The 18,457-nt window shown below is 42.3% G+C and overlaps 1 protein-coding gene across 1 annotated transcript; it reads left to right on the top strand.

Annotated features, from left to right (window-relative positions):
• Positions 1-1,678: 1,678 nt before the first annotated feature.
• On the top strand, positions 1,679-18,203 carry LOC136443024 (nascent polypeptide-associated complex subunit alpha, muscle-specific form-like). The gene is made up of 4 exons (XM_066440072.1): positions 1,679-1,877; positions 11,349-12,484; positions 12,874-12,931; positions 17,950-18,203. The coding sequence occupies exons 1-4, from the start codon at positions 1,679-1,681 to the stop codon at positions 18,201-18,203; spliced, it is 1,647 nt and encodes a 548-aa protein (XP_066296169.1).
• Positions 18,204-18,457: the final 254 nt, after the last annotated feature.

The raw sequence follows: 18,457 nt of genomic DNA on the forward strand, positions 1-18,457 counted from the left end.
CGGGGGGAGGGGGATTCACATCTACTACAATTAAAATTCTGATGGGATTCATCTAAATCAAAAGAGTTCTTGTTCTATTACAGTTTTCTTTTTTCTTCCATGACATTTAACAGAACACAGGAAAAAATTAAGTTCTAATTAGCATAATTTATGTCCAGGTGTATGTACCTATCCAAAAGGTACCTACATCTTAGACATGACATCCAAAGTATTTACCAGAAGAGACATATAAATTTCTGCATAAATTATGAAAATGAGGTCATTATTAGCATAATCTATTTTCTTAAGGTGCCTACATCTCAAATATGCATGTACCGTAAGGGAAATACAAGTCTCCGCAAAAAATATGCAAATGAGGTCCTCATAATTTATGTCCAGGTATATTCACCTTTCCTAAAGGTACCTACATCTCAAATATTACATCCGTAGCTTTTACGGTAAGGGAAATACAAGTTTCAGCATAGATTATGCAAATGAGGTCCTCATAAGCATAATTTATGGCCAGGTGCATTTACCATTCTGAAAGGTACCTACATCTCAAAAATAACATAAGAACCATGTACAAGGTACATATTACTTTCTGCAATACCATTGGTAGAGCTACCACCTCACATCTACTTGATTTTTGGCAGAAGACTAGAAGAACAGGCAAGTAAAAACAGTGTATTCCCTCCCTACTGGGCTCCAGTGACGTCCCATGAGGAACGCTCCCGGGGAAAGTAGGTCTCCCGCCCACAGGCCTGTCAGTGCAATTTAACCTGAATAGACAGACATAATAGCAAATTGAAAGGGAATTTCAACTTTTTCTCATTACTCATGGAAAGAATGACCTGATTTGCATCTCATTATGTTAATCATCACTAATCGTTTCTACTTTCCCAAAACAATTAAGATCCACCAAACCCTGCTTTAGTTATCCTCCTCCAAAATTTAGATAATAAAATGCCCCCTGTAGTACCGTAGGAACCCCCCCCCACAAGACCCATCTTTGAACTTGACCTTCCTTTCCCCAACTCCCAACAACCTATTAAATTTCATCACGATCCAGTAAATCTCTCGAGTTATGTCGCAGACAAACTAATCGTCAAACACAAAACTCCCACTACAGCGACAAAGGAACATCGCAGAAAAGCCATCTTCGAACTTGACCTTCGTCTCCCCAACAGAAACTTACCTACTAAAAATCACCAACATCCGACCTTGTCTTCGAGAGTTATACCGGCGACACCATCATTCCACAAATCCAGACCAATCACATACCCTTCTGCCTCACGGCGAAGGCAAAAACGTTTTTCCCGTCGCTGCGCTGGTCCTTCGTAGTTCATATATCTGACGGCAGTTTGAAGTTACCGCCTGCCCAAAGCTCGGGCGCTGACATTTTGAATTTCACCACATCCGGGAACTCTACGACGTCACTAGTGTGAAATAGAACTCAAATTCGAATCCACGTATTCGCAAAGTGAAACAACAAACATGGAACCGGAGAGAGAATATTGCGATCCGGAAAACATAATTGCATACAACTTTCAGCCAAGACGCCGGCGCCAGGGAGTGGGGCAGTGACGACGAAGCCGAGTATATCATTGAATTAATATCTTTCATTTATGTTCTTCTAGAGCATGACATAAAAGACTTTATGTCAGAGTATAGGAGCGACTCAAAAACTGTCAGCATAAAGATGCACCTACTAGAGGATCATGTGGTCCCCTGCATTCGCAAGTGGGGCTTCGGCCTCGGTTTTCTGCCAGAGCAGAGGATCGATGAAACACATGCTCAATTCAATCTGCTGTCCCAGTCAACCCGTTCCATAGCCAACCCTGTTGAGAGGCTGAAGTCGACCCTGAAGGACCTTATCAAGGTCAGCCCGGAACATACGGGTACAATTCCCGAACCTGTTAAGAGAAAGATTGTGTAGCATAGATAAGTTTATGCATATGCATTCAAAGTTGAAAATTTATATATATCAGTCTGCCATATATTTAACAGTTTAAGTCAATTCTTTTGAGTAAATTGTAGATGCTAACTTAGTCTAAGTCTAACTAAGTACAATGCAAGAACCTGTAAAGGTATGAAAGACATGTTCCTTGTGTTTTACAGTCCTGTAAATATTAATTTGTAAGAGACATCCCATACTGTGGACTATCACCTACTTTCTGGTGTACAATGACTACAAATGTACACATATACACCGTTTGTGTGATGTACTGTTAATTCAACGTAACAACATAGCTTTACTGGAAAAATCTGCGTTTTGGAGAAAAGCATAAAGGGCAATGTGATGTATTTGCAGCTAGGTTACAATAAATGTATGTAGTATACATTATGATATTGCAGCTTAAGCTTAACTTTGCAAGGTCCTTATTGAAAGCTACTGGTCTGTGTAAAACTAAAAGCCAGAGAAACAGGAACTGTATATTATTTATTGTATACTACAGTATTGCCTGGATCTGTACTACTCACTGTATGATACCTTACTCGTCCTTAATAGTAAAAATAGTGCCCAAGAAGTTGGAACTGTACTGTATGGAACACTAGTTACTATACTGTTAGTGTAAAAGTATTCAAGTTGATAGTGGATTTGATTTCGCGGTAAGGAGAAAATGAAGGTTTCGTGATGGCTTTTAGTTAGTGATAGCGCTGTTGATACTAGTCTCACACTGTTCAGTGGTATTTAGTTCGCAATAAAGCAGTCACCACTTAAACTTTAGTCATGACCTAGTAAGAGGTCAATGCCAACCAAATAACAGTAATATTGGTGACATGATGGCCAGTTATTCATCAAAATACTTTTATCCACTAAGATTGTTGTTGCACAGCACGAAAACTGATATTTAAGCCAACTTTTCGAACTACGTAAATATGTATTAAAGTACGTAAATTTTGACCTTTCCGTAGCCTTTCTTTACTACGCAAAGAGCCATTAAAGTAATTGAATTATTTCAGCAGACTTTACAATTTCGGAAAGGCAACTGAAAGACAATGTGATCTTTCCGCAGCCTTTCCTAACTACGTAAAGAGTCATTAAAGAAATAGAATTATATCAGCAGACTTTACGGTTTTGGAAAGGCAACTGAAAGACAAAACCGACCTTTCCATATCCTTTCCGAACAACGTAAATACCTATTTAAGACGCAGATATTTTCATAACCTTTCCGCATTGGGTAAATGTAACGTAAACATATCGCTTTCATCACCGTGAGCTTCAACGTGAAAAAAGCGTAAACATGACGTACATTCAACATTGCAATTGTCAAAACCATACAGTTTCCACTTCAAATTTCTCACCTTAAAAAGGCAGCTTTCACTATAAAAACAACATCAGTCTGCAAGTGACGGCCGAGGTGTTCTGACTAGGACAGTGACCAAGACATGTTAAGTTTTCTCTTCAAGAAACTTTTAAAATGTAGAGACAACAGATATGGAATTATGGTATGTTGTGGATTAAGAGGTTACCTTCATCTAACCAAGAATACAAAATAATATAAAAACCACTGGATTGCTATAAGCCTGGCACTGTGTGACATTAACTGACAGTTACATGATAGACTTACCAAATATAGACTACATTTAAAAGCTATATCACCAGGCACACAACTGCAAAGCGCGCCTCTTGGAATTATGAACTTCTGATTGATCCAGCGATTGCGCTCAGTCTGTGATTGGTCAGTACCCGCGTGAACACAGCGTGATCATCGCATGTGACTAAATTTCCATACCTAAGGCGCGCGAAACAAACTTGTCAGACGTGACGCAAGGACGTGAAGGTAACCGGTACCACGGCGAAGTGGGCTTCCATCTACAGGTTACAGCCGAGTTTACATAGGTAAGAAACTTATCTGCCAGTTAGTATATGCAATGACAGTTGTGTTGCATGTATGGATGTATGGGTGTTTCACAAGTAACATGATAATATCTGCACCGCGTCTTTTGACCTCCGTAACGTTGTTCTTTCAGAACACATTTCCTAAAGGTCACAGTTGGTGAAACAGTCAACAGCGTTGTTTGCTGGGATATCAGATAAAAGACTAAAATGGCACATCCGCTTCGAGTCCAACACAAATAATCAGAAGACGACTAAATAGAGTTTGCTTGGCTGCCCCCAAAACGGGCCCAAAGTGTTGCCAATCATTAGCGCTTTTTTTACCCTTTCTTGTCCGGGGTGAGGTGTGTATGATTCAGGGCGACGCCATTTTGGGCCATAGGTCAATCTGAGCACTTGCAATATGTACTCATGAAAACATTCTGATTTCACACTTCTTTAGGTGTATTCCGGTGCACTCCTGACTGTTGAATAGGCACACCGACTGTTTGGTACTGGTTGAAGTTCTGTAGGACTTATCTGAGCTATCGACTGTCAACTGTAAGTTTACTAAAATATTATAAAGTTTACCAGAAATACTAGCACAGGTTATTTTATTTGTACATGTGTTATAATGTGATATCAGACTACCAGGACTATCTGTTGTTTTCACAAACACTTAAAAGTCATTACATAGCTTTTGTTTATCTATTTATTTAATCACATATATTTTGGGAGGATTAGGTAGAAAGCAGATTGCTTAACAATATATATTAATTATATATACAAGGCTAATGCGGATTGCTTAAGGGCTTCCTAGTCCAGTACTCCAGATCTTGAGTTCCCGGGAAAACTGCCTGTAACCATTTGGCATCACCAGAAATTTTAATCCCTGCTTCCCCACCAGATATCACCTACTGGAATCAAATATAACATTTCACAGATATTCGTTACCCCTTCTGATTTCACATGTACTAAATAAACACATGTAAATACACATACAAATAGATACAATGTAGTTCAACAGTAGTCAAGAAGTTAAAATGTTGACACTGAAGATCAACTAATGTTTGAAAATGGTGATCAATTGCAAAAGCATGTTATGCAAGAATATGTAGCCTATGTGATGCTGTTGTGTAGTATAATTTTTTTTTGTATTTGTAGAATATCCAGTATGTATATGTGAAGATAAAAAAATGAAATGTAACACTTGCAAAGACAAGTGAAGAAATAAATTGTTGGAACGATATATTTGTTTCTGTCATTCATTAAATATAAAGTAAAGGATGCGAAAAGACTTAGGAAAGTTTTCAGTAAACGCATGCTTTCCGTCGAAAAAGTTCCGTAAATATTACTGAAAGATAGTTGTTAACTAAGCCTTTACGGACCCTTATGGCACGGAAAGGTTACGGTAATAGTGAAATTACGGACCTAAACGCACCACTGGAAAGGTATCGTAAAGCGTACTTAAAGAATGAAAAACCGCAACCTTTACGTAGCATTTAAGCATGCTTAAATAGTTGTTTAATAACCCTTTACGGACCCTAATGGCACGGAAAGGTTACGTAAAAAGTGCAAATACGGACCTTAACGCACTTTCGGAAAGGACACGTAGAGGACAACTTTACGAACTCGGAAAGGTATCGTAAAGAGAACATAAAGAATGAAAACCGCATTCTTTACCTAGCATTTAAGCATGTTTAAATATTGTTTTTCGTGCTGTGTTGGTTGTTCTCTAAGTTCAAATTTAGACATCTTTAAGTGAACTAGTCTACTATAACTTTTACTAAGTCTGTCACATTGTGTGCCAAAATACAACATGCAAAGATGCCCATTGGCAAAGTTATTGTATTAATGATTCATAATTCTGTCTACATTCTGATCCGGAGCGTCAACAGTATATACCATATGTCTGTATTCTGTATCTATCTACTAGTATCTATCAGTCAATTAGTTTTAAGTGGCTAAGGCTAGGTTACGCCATGTGTGTATTGCAAGCATCAGAATTATGGGAGGCCTGCAGCCATGTAGCTGCCATGCTATTCACCATAGCAAGATTCAACGAGTCTTCAAGAAAATCTAGCAACATCCACCAGCAACAAGCCTGTGTGAACTTACTACACAATGAGAATAAATATTCATTTCAGGTCACATCCCAGAGGACTTCCACACCCTATACATGGTGTTAAGACAAAGAAGAAGTGCATGCAGCCACGTTCTTCCACTCACTTCAGATAAAGATGTTTTTGCGTTTGCAAACCTGCCTAGCTACAAGCTGATCTGGCTAATTTACACATCTCCGAGGCGATAAAGTTCGGAACAGAGAATGGTATCATCAATCATGCTGGGCTTGCCCCCTCACGCTAGTTATTTCTTTCAGCCAATGGATGCGAGGGGCTTCTAATGTCCAAATTTACCGATGTTGTACAAAGTCTAATGTGTAACACGTGCACATTTCTTCAGTCATAGTTCCCGTGGATTTACAGCATTGTGCGAGACCAAGCGTTGACGATGGCCGTAGTCAAATGAGGTTTCAAGAACAACGCATCTTCACTGTTGATCCATCCTTCATTGACAAAAATGGCTACAAATGAATGATGCACCGGGAAATGTACATGTTTTGCTTCGTAATACACATAGTTTTTAACAAAATAAAACTTCTACTAATAACTACGTTATATATGTTTTAAGGTAAATTCCGTCTCGCTCGCTACGACCGCAGATGTAGAAGATGATTTCTGATAAAAACTTGTTGCATTGTCCTATGCCAGTTATGGCGGGAAGTAACCTGCCAATCATCTAAACGTGGCATGCTGATTGATCTTTTCAAAAAAGGCAATTTTGCCTTACACAGATTGAGACATATATATATATGAAGTCTGGCGGTATTCTTCTATTCGAATTCTTCTATTCCGTCTGCGGGATTTACGGAAGTGTGGAGTAACGAAGAGATGACGTTTCCCAAGTTGGGTTAAGTTATGTTCCTCGAAGGGAAGAGAGACCTCGACCTGCATGCCAAAGATGAACTGACTTAATTTTTCTCTCAACTCGGGATGTACACTAGCAAGGCGGGGATGTTGGACACGCCGGAAGCGTCCAGGATGCTTTGCTTCAGCTTTACAACGGTTTCAGCTGGACTAGGAAAACAGGTATTGGCTTATCAACATATACATTTTGAATTAATTGAAAAGATGTCACTCTAAATAACTCTTTTTACATTTTACTCATTTGTTGCAGTTTATGTCCAACTTTATTGGCTGACTTCGCGTTCTTATTTCTTCTGCATTATTATTGACTTGCATGACACCAGGGGGTCCAGTACTTTTTGTTTGAATGACAAAATATAACTTGAAAACGTTTTTCCCGTCGCTGCGCTGGTCCATCGTAGTTCATATATCTGAGAACCGGAGAGAGAAGATTTGATCCGAAAAACATAACTGCATACAATTTTCAGCCAAGACGCCAGTCCCCGGCGCCAGGGAGGGGGGCAGTGACGACGAAGCCGCCCGGCCGATCCTGTCACCCCACCGTCGGAAACTGAACTTTTGGTAGCCCATAGTCTTGAGTACTGGGACGGAGAGGACGTTGAGACGAAAGAGTGGTGTACGTGTCTGGAGGATTTTATCTGGTGTAGGTGCACTAACTGCACGACCGTACGCAAGTGCGTGTGCTGGTATGACTTGTCAGAAGTCGAGGCGAAAGGTGTTGGGCAGTGGGACGGTATTCAATGGCTGTAAGAGCACGAGGACTTCAGCGCCGTCGGCCTCAACAGAGCCGTGCTCGATGTTGCGCTTAACTTCCGTGTTCAATCGGATATCCAGATGCAACCGAAGTACCCAAATCACACATACCGGATGCAGGCGTGCCGCCAGTGTACGTCCTTCCTGCACTAGCGGCTGGGGGAAAAGATCAGGCCATGATAAGAGGTTTCCGCGTATCAGGCACATTAGAGAATAATGTTCAAGACCTAGAGAGGAAACTCTCAGATTACAGTTACTGTAATAACAGAGATAGGGCAGAAATAGAAGCATCAATTCAAGATGGAAAACATATTCTTCATTGTTAGATATGAAGAGATGTAGAGAAATATATGCAACTAGTAAGAATATCATTAAGAATGACATTGATGCAGACATTTCAGCTTCTGGTGACATGGAGGACACTGTTGCCAATAATGATGACAAAAAGTTAGGACAGACTGGTTCATTGTATCGCAATCTTTCGAAAACACTAAATCTTACGCTTAATATGTACTATCAGGGGAAGGGGTGCTTGATAGAAAATGGAAAGTACAACGCCGAAGATATATCAAATATGTGGAACTATCATCAACCTGATGTAAAACTCACAGTAAATAATTACATTCTCAGTAAACTCAAGGATACACTGCCCAATGCGCTGAAAAGTATGAGCACAAAACACGACAGAGATATTGCTAAGGGCATGCTTTGTGTTTCTACTAACAAGAATTTTGTAGCTACGAAACTGTTAGGATTACAAACCCAAAAGCGGCTTAAAACTGCAGAACGACGTTATTACAAAGTAAGTGTTAACTATAGAGAAAAGGAGAATACATGCCGTAGAGTTAGAAATGATATGACAACCGTTCAAAAGCATCAACTTTTCCGTAGAGAAAGAGAAAATTATAAATATTCATAAAAACTACAGTTGGAACTGGTAGAGGAAGAAAATTAAAGACACTTATTTCCAGAATTACCCTTATTTATAGAGAAATGCTTTGGACCATTTAGTGAAACTGAGACAGGTGGGGGAGAACTTGAGGCACATCCAAGGTTAAGACATGAAACATTATATAGATCTTCTGATAACACTACAAGTATGATTCAGTGTAGGGAATTAGTTCTTGCTTGTGCTCCTCCTGATTTTACCATTTCTCTTCAAAGTTGCTATAACTACGCCCAAAACTATAGAGTCAACAGCCGAAGCGCAAAAGACCACCATTATGGCAGAGGGATAAATGCATGTATTTCCCTCCATGCGCCGCCTAGGGTAGGTGTGCCTCAGTTTGTAGTTAATCTACCGTTGGGCCACAGCAAGTGCCAACTTTCAGATTCAGCTGCAGAGAACCCATAAGATAATATGATAGATTCAAAAGATGCCAAAAAATAATTGTTGCAAACATTGTCACTAATAGATCAGCAAAAACATGGAGATCAGATCTAATCCTTGCAGACCATGATTGGGATCAAAGTAGGACCGGCAGGTGAACTTTGTCAAATGAGGGACATAAGACTGGTAAAATTTCTAAAGCTTGACAAGGTTATCCACAAGTCATTTCCAGAGTATCACAGCAAAATAAATAGAAAGAGTTCATGCAATAGAAAATGCAGCACTCCAATCAAAGTAATTTGTTTGCCCCACAAATGATGAAGTCTATTCCACACAGTATTACAAAAACAATGAGGCCATGGCTAAGAAAGTCAAAGAAACATGTAGAACCGCAAAATTTGGTGGCACTCCACTACAGTCTTTCCGAGGAGTTAAAGATAGCGATTATGTGTTTACTGATTAGACCGAATTGAAGAATTTCCTGTCCTTCAATGAAATGAAGAAACAATGTAGTGAAATGGAATATAGACCTGTTAAGAATGACATCTTTGAATGTCTTGTGCATACATGGGGCGCTGTTGAAGACTATGTGGAAACTTACAGGGAAGACTATTGTATGCTTCACAATGAGCCGGGCCCTGAGAGAACCTCCTGGCTTAATAAATATACGACAGCTATCTACAGACAAGACAACAGTTGGATTTGTAAAGATAACAAAGATCAATTTGAGAGAGAGTCATTACCAGATTACGTCCGCTGGCTCCTTACAGGTGGTGAATTACACTATATGTCATATGAAAAAAAAATGAAAAAAAAGTTTCCACATGGTGAGTGGGACGAAACCTCAGGTTTCTTCCTGCCAAGTAGGATCAAAGACATGTTTAAAGCAATCGAAGTACATTGTGAAAGAGCTTGTGAAAATGTGTTCACAGGCAACATTTCAGAAGTATGCCCATATAGTAGTTAGTAATACATTGTGCAGTACATATATAACACGAAATATAAAAATAACCCCCCCTGCCATTTAATGGTAACGTTCGAACACCGGGTCCGTACGAAGTTTACAGATCCGCGGGACCGTACGAAGTTTTGGGTCTGTATGAAGAATACAGGCCCGCAAATTGAGCCTTCTGATTGGTCGACGACATCTACCTATATGATAATAACAAATGTGGCACGTGCTGTGAGTCCATGGCCACGCCTCCACAGACTCCCGTGGCATCAAGTGACTGGTGAGTCTCGAAATTCAAAAACAGAACTACGTTTGGTTCATTTGCAACATTGCAGTTTAAAAAGCTTAGGATTTCTTACACATATGGCAGGTGTACCATCATATAAAATTTTTGTGCCATTTGAGCCAGAGATAGATGTAAACTGATTGTTTTAAAAGCATAATATGATGAATTAAGTCATTTTGATACATGATGTTGACAAAAATGACTTTTTTCGACAAAGGCTAACAGCGAAATTGATGCACAGAAATGTCACCGGTATAACATGGTTTCATGTGAGTATCCAGTCTAAACAGGGGGTAAACAACATAAGAAAAAAACAAGCATATTTAACACATTCCATGTCAATAAGGTTATGAATAAAAAGCACACACATGAACAGGGCTCTGAAAACTTGCTGGTGTGCCTACATTTTCGGGTGTTGAATTTCGAGCCTTGATGTATACATCCGTGAATAGTTTGATGTATACAGTTCCTATTAAATATCATATATATACATATACGTCCACTTATCTCTAATATTTGATAAGACTATCCCGATGGTCCGTTGCTAGGGGAACTTTCCACTGTAAGGGAGCGTATCAGGTTACCGGGACTCCCGCGCGGTACCCGGGCGGGGGAGCTGTAACATCTTCTGAAGGATCATGATATTTAAAAAAAAAGATCTCTCGCACGTGTCTCGCCAATGTGTATACCTCAAATCCTGCCGTTTTACGCATGTTGCATAATTTTGTCTGAATATTTACTTAAATAGGCTAAGTTGGCTGTTTTAGAAAGGATGTTCGGTTGAAAAATAACAAAATGGTTTAACCCTCAAACCACCGTAGCTTTTTACGACTAATCTTACCGTATGGGGTCAAAACTGACCCTACAATGTTTTCTACAAATACAGCTTTATTGGTGACTATTTTTGTGGTTTGTATATATGTATAGTTTAAGCAATCTGTAACGGACAGTTTGACATGATTAAGTGTGGAAAAAGCTCTGCTTATTATCATAATTTATGCAAAAATAGGGAACATCGTCTTTTGCAACTTACGCTATTCAGACAAGCGGGCTCTTCTGAAAAATACCCTTCGGAAATCCACAGTCTAAAATGAGGGTTTTCATTATGTCACCCTTTCATGCGAGCCCCAGGAATATTGACGTCGAACTTTAGACTCCTTTGATTTGATGTCTCAACTTAAAACAAAGTAATAATCAGAATGATATTAAATTCCAAAGCAAAAAAAAAACGCCCAAACCAGGCCCTGATGGCACTTCGCCCACACCTGGTCCTGGTGGTTCCTCGCCCAAACCCGGTCCCTGTGTCACCCTGCCCACACCTGGCCCTGGTGGCACCCCGCCCACACCTGGCCCTGGTGGCACTTCGCCCACACCTGGCCCTGGTGGTACCCCGACCAAACTGGCCTTGGTGGCACCTCGCCCAAACACGGCCCCGGTGGCACCCCACCCAAACCCGGCCTTGGTGGGACCCCACCCAAACCAGGCCCTGGTTGCATGTGCACCTCGCCCACACCTGGACCTGGTGGCACCCCGCCCACACCTGGCCCTGGTGGCACTTCGCCCACACCTGGCCCTGGTGGTACCTCGCCGAAACCCGGTCCCTATGTCACCCTGCCCACACCTGGCCCTGGTGGCACCCCGCCCACACCTGGCCCTGGTGGTACCCCGACCAAACTGGCCTTGGTGGCACCTCGACCAAACACGGCCCCGGTGGCACCCCCACCCAAACCCGGCCTTGGTGGGACCCCGCCCAAACCAGGCCCTGGTTGCATGTGCACTCGCCCACACCTGGACCTGGTGGCACCCCGCCCACACCTGGCCCTGGTGGCACTTCGCCCACACCTGGCCCTGGTGGTACCTCGCCGAAACCCGGTCCCTATGTCACCCTGCCCACACCTGGCCCTGGTGGCACCCCGCCCACACCTGGCCCTGGTGGTACCCCGACCAAACTGGCCTTGGTGGCACCTCGACCAAACACGGCCCCGGTGGCACCCCACCCAAACCCGGTCTTGGTGGGACCCCGCCCAAACCAGGCCCTGGTTGCATGTGCACCTCGCCCACACCTGGACCTGGTGGCACCCCGCCCACACCTGGCCCTGGTGGCACTTCGCCCACACCTGGCCCTGGTGGTACCTCGCCGAAACCCGGTCCCTATGTCACCCTGCCCACACCTGGCCCTGGTGGCACCCCGCCCACACCTGGCCCTGGTGGTACCCCGACCAAACTGGCCTTGGTGGCACCTCGCCTAAACACGGCCCCGGTGGCACCCCACCCAAACCCGGCCTCGGTGGGACCCCGCCCAAACCAGGCCCTGGTTGCATGTGGACCTCGCCCACACCTGGACCTGGTGGCACCCCGCCCACACCTGGCCCTGGTGGTACCCCGACCAAACTGGCCTTGGTGGCACCTCGCCCAAACACGGCCCTGGTGGCACCCCACCCAAACCCGGCCTTGGTGGGACCCCGCCCAAACCAGGCCCTGGTGGCATGTGCACCCCGCCCACACCTGGACCTGGTGGCACCTCGCCCAAACCCGGTAGCACCCTGGCCACACCTGGCCCTGGTGGCACGTGCACCCTGCCCACATCTGAGAAGAACTCGAAAAAACGCAAGGCGTCTTTAAGGAAACTGTGAAAGGGTAGGTTCAGGTTGTATACAGTTCTGTTCTTCTTTTACAACACTCCTATTTTTGTACCTAAAATACATTTGTGTACATAAGCACTTGAAGCAAATGGATGTTGATAATTGTGTTTTCTTTTTCCAACAGAGGTACCATAGCTTCTGGTCCCGTGAGGCAGTGACCAGGTCCCTGAGAAGTGCATTATGTAATCGCCCCATGTGGGGGAAACGGGGGGGGGGGGGGTGAACTGTCTTCTCTTTTCCTGCAAACCTTGTAATGAAATAGTTGTTTTAAGCTTGGTTTGTCATTAATTATACCTCATATTCATATGCCCTTTACTTCCTTGTTTACATCAACAGGTACAGAACATTTAAAACGTTTTTCAACAAAGCACTGTCGAATTATATACTAAAGGGAAATAGCCAGTTTGCCAAAGGATCAGAACTATGTAGCTTTTATTTGTATTTATTATTGTTTTAGGCCTGGCCACAGCAAAGAATGAGACCTTTAGTCATTCCAAGAATACAATGGGGCAAGCTGAAGAAAACCAAAACAAAGAAGGTCATAACAACATGTTTAAGGACCATTGTACTTTTATGTCAGTAAAGTACTAATGGTAAATCATTGTATTTATCTTAGTGTTAAAAGTAAAATATCTGAGTCAAGTTCTCGACCACACATACTGTTTATCATTTCCCAACGGAACTCCTGAACAAAAGGAGGCATTTTGTGGTAACACCTGCTGACAATCTAGTTGTAATTCAATAGGTACATTCCACATGTGTATGAGATACCATGTACGGAAATTTACATGTACAATGCTTGTAATACCTTTCCTAATCACATCATATCATAGATAAGCTATGACATTGCATAATATTAAATGTATACAATTTTATTTTAGGACACCATTGCAACAGCCCATGATGTGGCTGCAATTATATGAAATTAAGACAGATGAGCATTCACAAACAGGAGAATGAGAAAACTGAAAAGAAAAAAAAACTGATACGCAGCATTTTCATCCCGGTATGCCATGTGGTCCAACGTGTGCTAATTGCATGGAGGTACTTTTCTCGCAGAGCGATTTCAGACATCCTAAAACCTGGTCATTAGAATTGAAAAAAATGACTCCGTAAAGGATGACTCTTGAATTTGTAGGAATTGCGAAAGAAAAATCAAACGATTATCTCAGGGACATATGCCATTACCACCACAACAAAGAGAAACATGTGCGCTGTCATATTTTGATTTATGTGATAAGAGTTCTTCACATGCACCAAAATCTATTACATCTTCTGAATTTATTTCTTATGTTAAAGCCGTATATTATGATGTAGACATCGAACCACCCCAGTTTTTTTTACAGCTGAAACATTTTCCATTGTGCCATCATCATTTCCATAAGGCGCAGTTTACATTACGTTTTTCGCGTCAGCGGCGAAATTTCCCGCTGTCGGGAGGCCGCTGTCGCGACGTCTCTAGACACACCGCCCGGAAATCTGACAGACACCTGCGGTGCTTGCATTTCGTCATCTTGTAGAAAGTATCGGGCGTAAGCATAACAAAAGCAAGAAACAAAATTGTATGATTGTACAACGGTAGACGGCGTCTCCCCGCCCGTATTAAACTACAATGCAAAGCCTTGTTTATGTGTAGATATTCCATGCTCATCACTCGTAAATGTGGGGAGGGGGCACAAGTACGATAAATATATCCGCGGGGAAATGAACGCACGGCACAAAAGTCGCCGCGGATCCCGCGAATCTCTCTCTCTATATATATACCTGGGATCTAAGTAGACTTACAGTATGCTAATCAACGCGTACTTTATGCTAATCGCCGAAACCCTGACTCCCGCTGACGCGAGCCCGACGTATTCTCTTTAGACGGAGTTTGAAGTTGACTGGGACTCCCGTTGTGCTGACGGGCGACGGCTTCGAAGCTGACGGGAGAAAATTTGTTGACAGCGGGACTACGTCGACGGGAATTGTCTTTACACGGGGTTCCCGCTGTCGCCAGTGGCGCTGACGCCAGTGGCGCTGACGGCAAAAGTATAATGTAAAGAGAGCCTTATACATCTTTTAGGATCACGTAACACCAGTGTAGTTTACGTGACAGAGCAATGTCAACTTCTGATCACAGACGTTTCTTCAATTTTACAATGTTAATAAATCCCAAGCAGAGAAAGAGCAGGTATTTGTAATATTGATCATCTTAATAATGATTCTATTCTTTGCAATCAATGTTATTTGGTAATGAGAAAAGTTCACACATTACATCCTCCTCCACCTTTGGGTTTGAATGATATTTTCAAAAGGTTATGTGGTTTTGAAATTAATGATTTCACAAGTCCTTCGGAGTTTCTTTTAGATAAAGTTGCATTATACGTATGTGAACGATTCCTAGATAATAAGGCATTATTGTTGCTTGAAGCCCATGAAATTTATCTTAAGCTTCTTCATGTCAATTGGAATAAGATTTGTAAAACCTTTTGTATTCTGTCTGGAGAGAGAGATTTGCAATTTGAATCAAAATGGCTTTTAATTGGTTTAATCGACAAACGTAGCCCAAATATAGTTTTCTAAAAACTTAAAAACACTGAACAGAGCTTGCTAATCAGACCACCTGACATTAATTTGGAAAAAGCACTGCAACAAGCATTGTTTTCTTTATGAACATTACAAACAACCTCGCCTTCCTCTTCCAATTCTCCTTACCCATGTTTTCCTTCAGCTTGTCATATTGTCATATATAATTAAATGTGCCGTAGTTTATTCATTTTGATTTTGACTAACCCCTTGCGCTTGCCTTCCTTCTGGTTGCTACAGATCTGCTTCGAAAGCTTCAAGTACAGTGACACCTGTATGCCACACGTCGCACTGGATGTCGGTCGTGGCAGATGTGGGGAAAAGGACCGTGGCATGTCTGAACAAGCAAGGAGCAAAGACCCCCCCCCCCAGGTCTGGATCATACAATTGTAAGTTGAGCATAACAAAGGAACTCAAAAAGGGATTTTCATTATTCTTTTCTCATAGGTTCATCGGGTGGAGACTAAAGAAAATGCATATTCAAATTATGTCTTCATTTACTTAATCAATAAATACCAATAAGATTTGTTGAATATGAATATTTCATATGAAACTATCATCATCATCATTAATGATAATAACAAGAGTCTTAGGACCCAAAATCTCCATGAAACTTACCTGTTCCCCCCATTCTATATCGCTCAATGGTATGACCCCCGGCCAGATGTTGGGGGCTCAGGTTCCACAGTGACCCACTTTCGCTATCACTAGCTAGTAACAGCTGTTCGTAGTGCTACAATGGCCAAAACTGCAAATATAGATTTCCCCATTACTTAGGCAACTTAAGTCCAATTTGCATAATTTGCACTTCATTGTATACAACCCTCTCTAAGCTACCTGCCAAGTAAATAACATGAAAAGCTGTCGCTCCTTTCTTCAGTTATTCTCCTTTGAAAATATTTACAAACACGCCATTGCAGTTCCAGTGACACATACCAGGGGGCCCAAAATCGACCTTGACCTTTCTCCTCCCAGCACCTACCCACATACCAAATATCATTTCAATCCATCCACACGTTCTTCAGTTATGCTGATTTTAAGCGTCCGGTGACACATACATACAAACACGGTGACACAAACATACACACACGCGCACACGCACACAAACACAATAACTTCGCATGATTTGCACTTCAGTGTGTACATCTCCGTCCAACCTACCAGCGTACCAAATAACATGAAAATCTGTTGTTCCTCTCTTCAGTTAAACCCCTTTAGAACATTTTTACAAATAGGCCATTGCAGTTCCGGGGACACAAACCAGGGGGGCCAAAATCGACCTTGACCATTCTCCTCCCAGCGCATACCCACATACCAAATATCATTACAATCCATCTACACGTTCTACAGTTATGCTGACTTTAAGCATCCGACGACACACATGCAAACGATTTACCTCCTAACTTATGCAAATTCGGTCTCATTTGCATAGTTTGCACTTAAGTGTGTACCACTTGGTCTAACCTACCTGTGTACTAAAGAACATGACGATCTGTCCATCCACTCTTCAGTTCTTCTACATTTAAGATTTTAACAAATACGCCATTGCAGTTCCAGTCACACATGCCAGGAAGCCCAAAATCGACCTTGACCTTCCTCCACCTGACACCCACCCACATACCAAAAATCATTTCAATCCATGTACAGGTTCTACAGTTATGGCGACTTTAAGCGTCCGGTGACACAAACATACACACAGACACCAAACGCAAGCAAAACAGTATCTCATGAAAAAGCCTTTTTTTCATGGAGATAATAATAATAAAAAGACAGCAGGCGCCCATGAGTGAATTTTTTTTACCATGGTTTCTGACAGGAACATTGATTTGCCAATAGCGCACAAAAGTCTTATTTGGAGGTACATATCACAGGAAACATTGAAATAGGAAAGTAACTAGTAGTATCCAAATGAAATGATTAAGTAGGTGCCATGGCTCAGTGCATGGAGAGATAGATACCACAGGAAACTCTCAAGAAGGGTAATTCCTTTTTTGCGGGAGCCTATGTTCACGATCACACTGTGACAATCGTGTGCTGATGAATGATGGACTGTTTCATGAACTACATTTACATAGATGTGCATGATTTTAGACAGATGTTACGCAGATTGAATTGTTTCAAGTCGAGTTCGAGTCATCCTAATGATTTTTCAGGCATGCCTCTATTTGTAGCTTTTTAGTTCTAATGTAGTTCAGACCATTGATTCCAGTTGAAATTGATCTTTGAACAGTCAGAGAAGGAAGCCCTGTCGCTGTACAAGTGCTTTCCCTCAATGAGGAAGCACGACGATCCAAAACAGCTAAAGTTTACTAAGAGTACTTGAGATTGTACACGTGGTCGTTTTACACCGCATTAATATTATTGTGACTCAAGGTGTTATAGTCTTATGGGTATCACATAGAAATGTAGGCATTTCTCCATCTTTTTGATAAGAGTTGTTTATTTTTTGTTGAAGGTTATGTTAAATTTCAAGCTGACATCCAAGCTGATGTTCATGTTGAAGTACTGGGTTGTCATGTGAATGGTAAGGGAATGTATTTTCATTACAGCCTGTTTTTATGTATATTTGTATATTCCCGGGGCTGGAGCTGTGTCTCCCCAGTGACTTACCGCTGAAGTTTTGTCCATACAGGCCTGACGCTCTCTCCCCCTGACGACGGAAATGCGCGGGGCACGCCCCTGCCCGCCTCACCGAGCGTGTCCCCACAGAACCCGCCAGCAGCACAGGCGGGAAGATCGGGAAGCGGGACAGACGGCCTCTCGACCAGGGTCACAAGGAGGCTGGTGCCTCAGGCGGCTCCGGGTGCAGTGCCACAGAATCCAGCAGTTGAAGGGGCAGGGGCTGCCAGTGCTCCGGCCGCTAATACCGCCCAGCCCACACCTTAGCCGGCACAGCCAGGCCCCCAGGACCGGACGCTCACGGTTGGGGGGAAGAATGTAACGAGAAAAGGGGGAGGAGTGTGTCTCGAGCGTTGTTCCATGTAACGAGCAAAGTCGTTATATCGAACGGAACGGGCCGTTTGAACATAGAACGGCCGATCCCGTGATCCCGTTCTACCATTTGAATAGAACATTTCATCGAGTACGGTTGTGTGCTTGAATTCTCCGACCTCTCATGATTAAGTTTTGTCTGCCTTTAA

The sequence above is a fragment of the Branchiostoma lanceolatum genome, chromosome 10 (genome assembly GCF_035083965.1).
Source record: "Branchiostoma lanceolatum isolate klBraLanc5 chromosome 10, klBraLanc5.hap2, whole genome shotgun sequence".
NCBI lineage: Eukaryota > Metazoa > Chordata > Leptocardii > Amphioxiformes > Branchiostomatidae > Branchiostoma > Branchiostoma lanceolatum.

What these genes read in the sequence shown, in the direction of transcription:
- LOC136443024 (XM_066440072.1), top strand. Translation starts at nt 1,679, where the DNA reads ATGCACCTACTAGAGGATCATGTGGTCCCCTGCATTCGCAAGTGGGGC. An exon ending in GCCCACACCTGGCCCTGGTG is followed by an intron (nt 12,485 to 12,873) that starts GTACCCCGACCA and finishes TTTTTCCAACAG; the next exon opens with AGGTACCATAGCTTCTGGTC. An exon ending in GTCCCTGAGAAGTGCATTAT is followed by an intron (nt 12,932 to 17,949) that starts GTAATCGCCCCA and finishes TTGTCCATACAG; the next exon opens with GCCTGACGCTCTCTCCCCCT.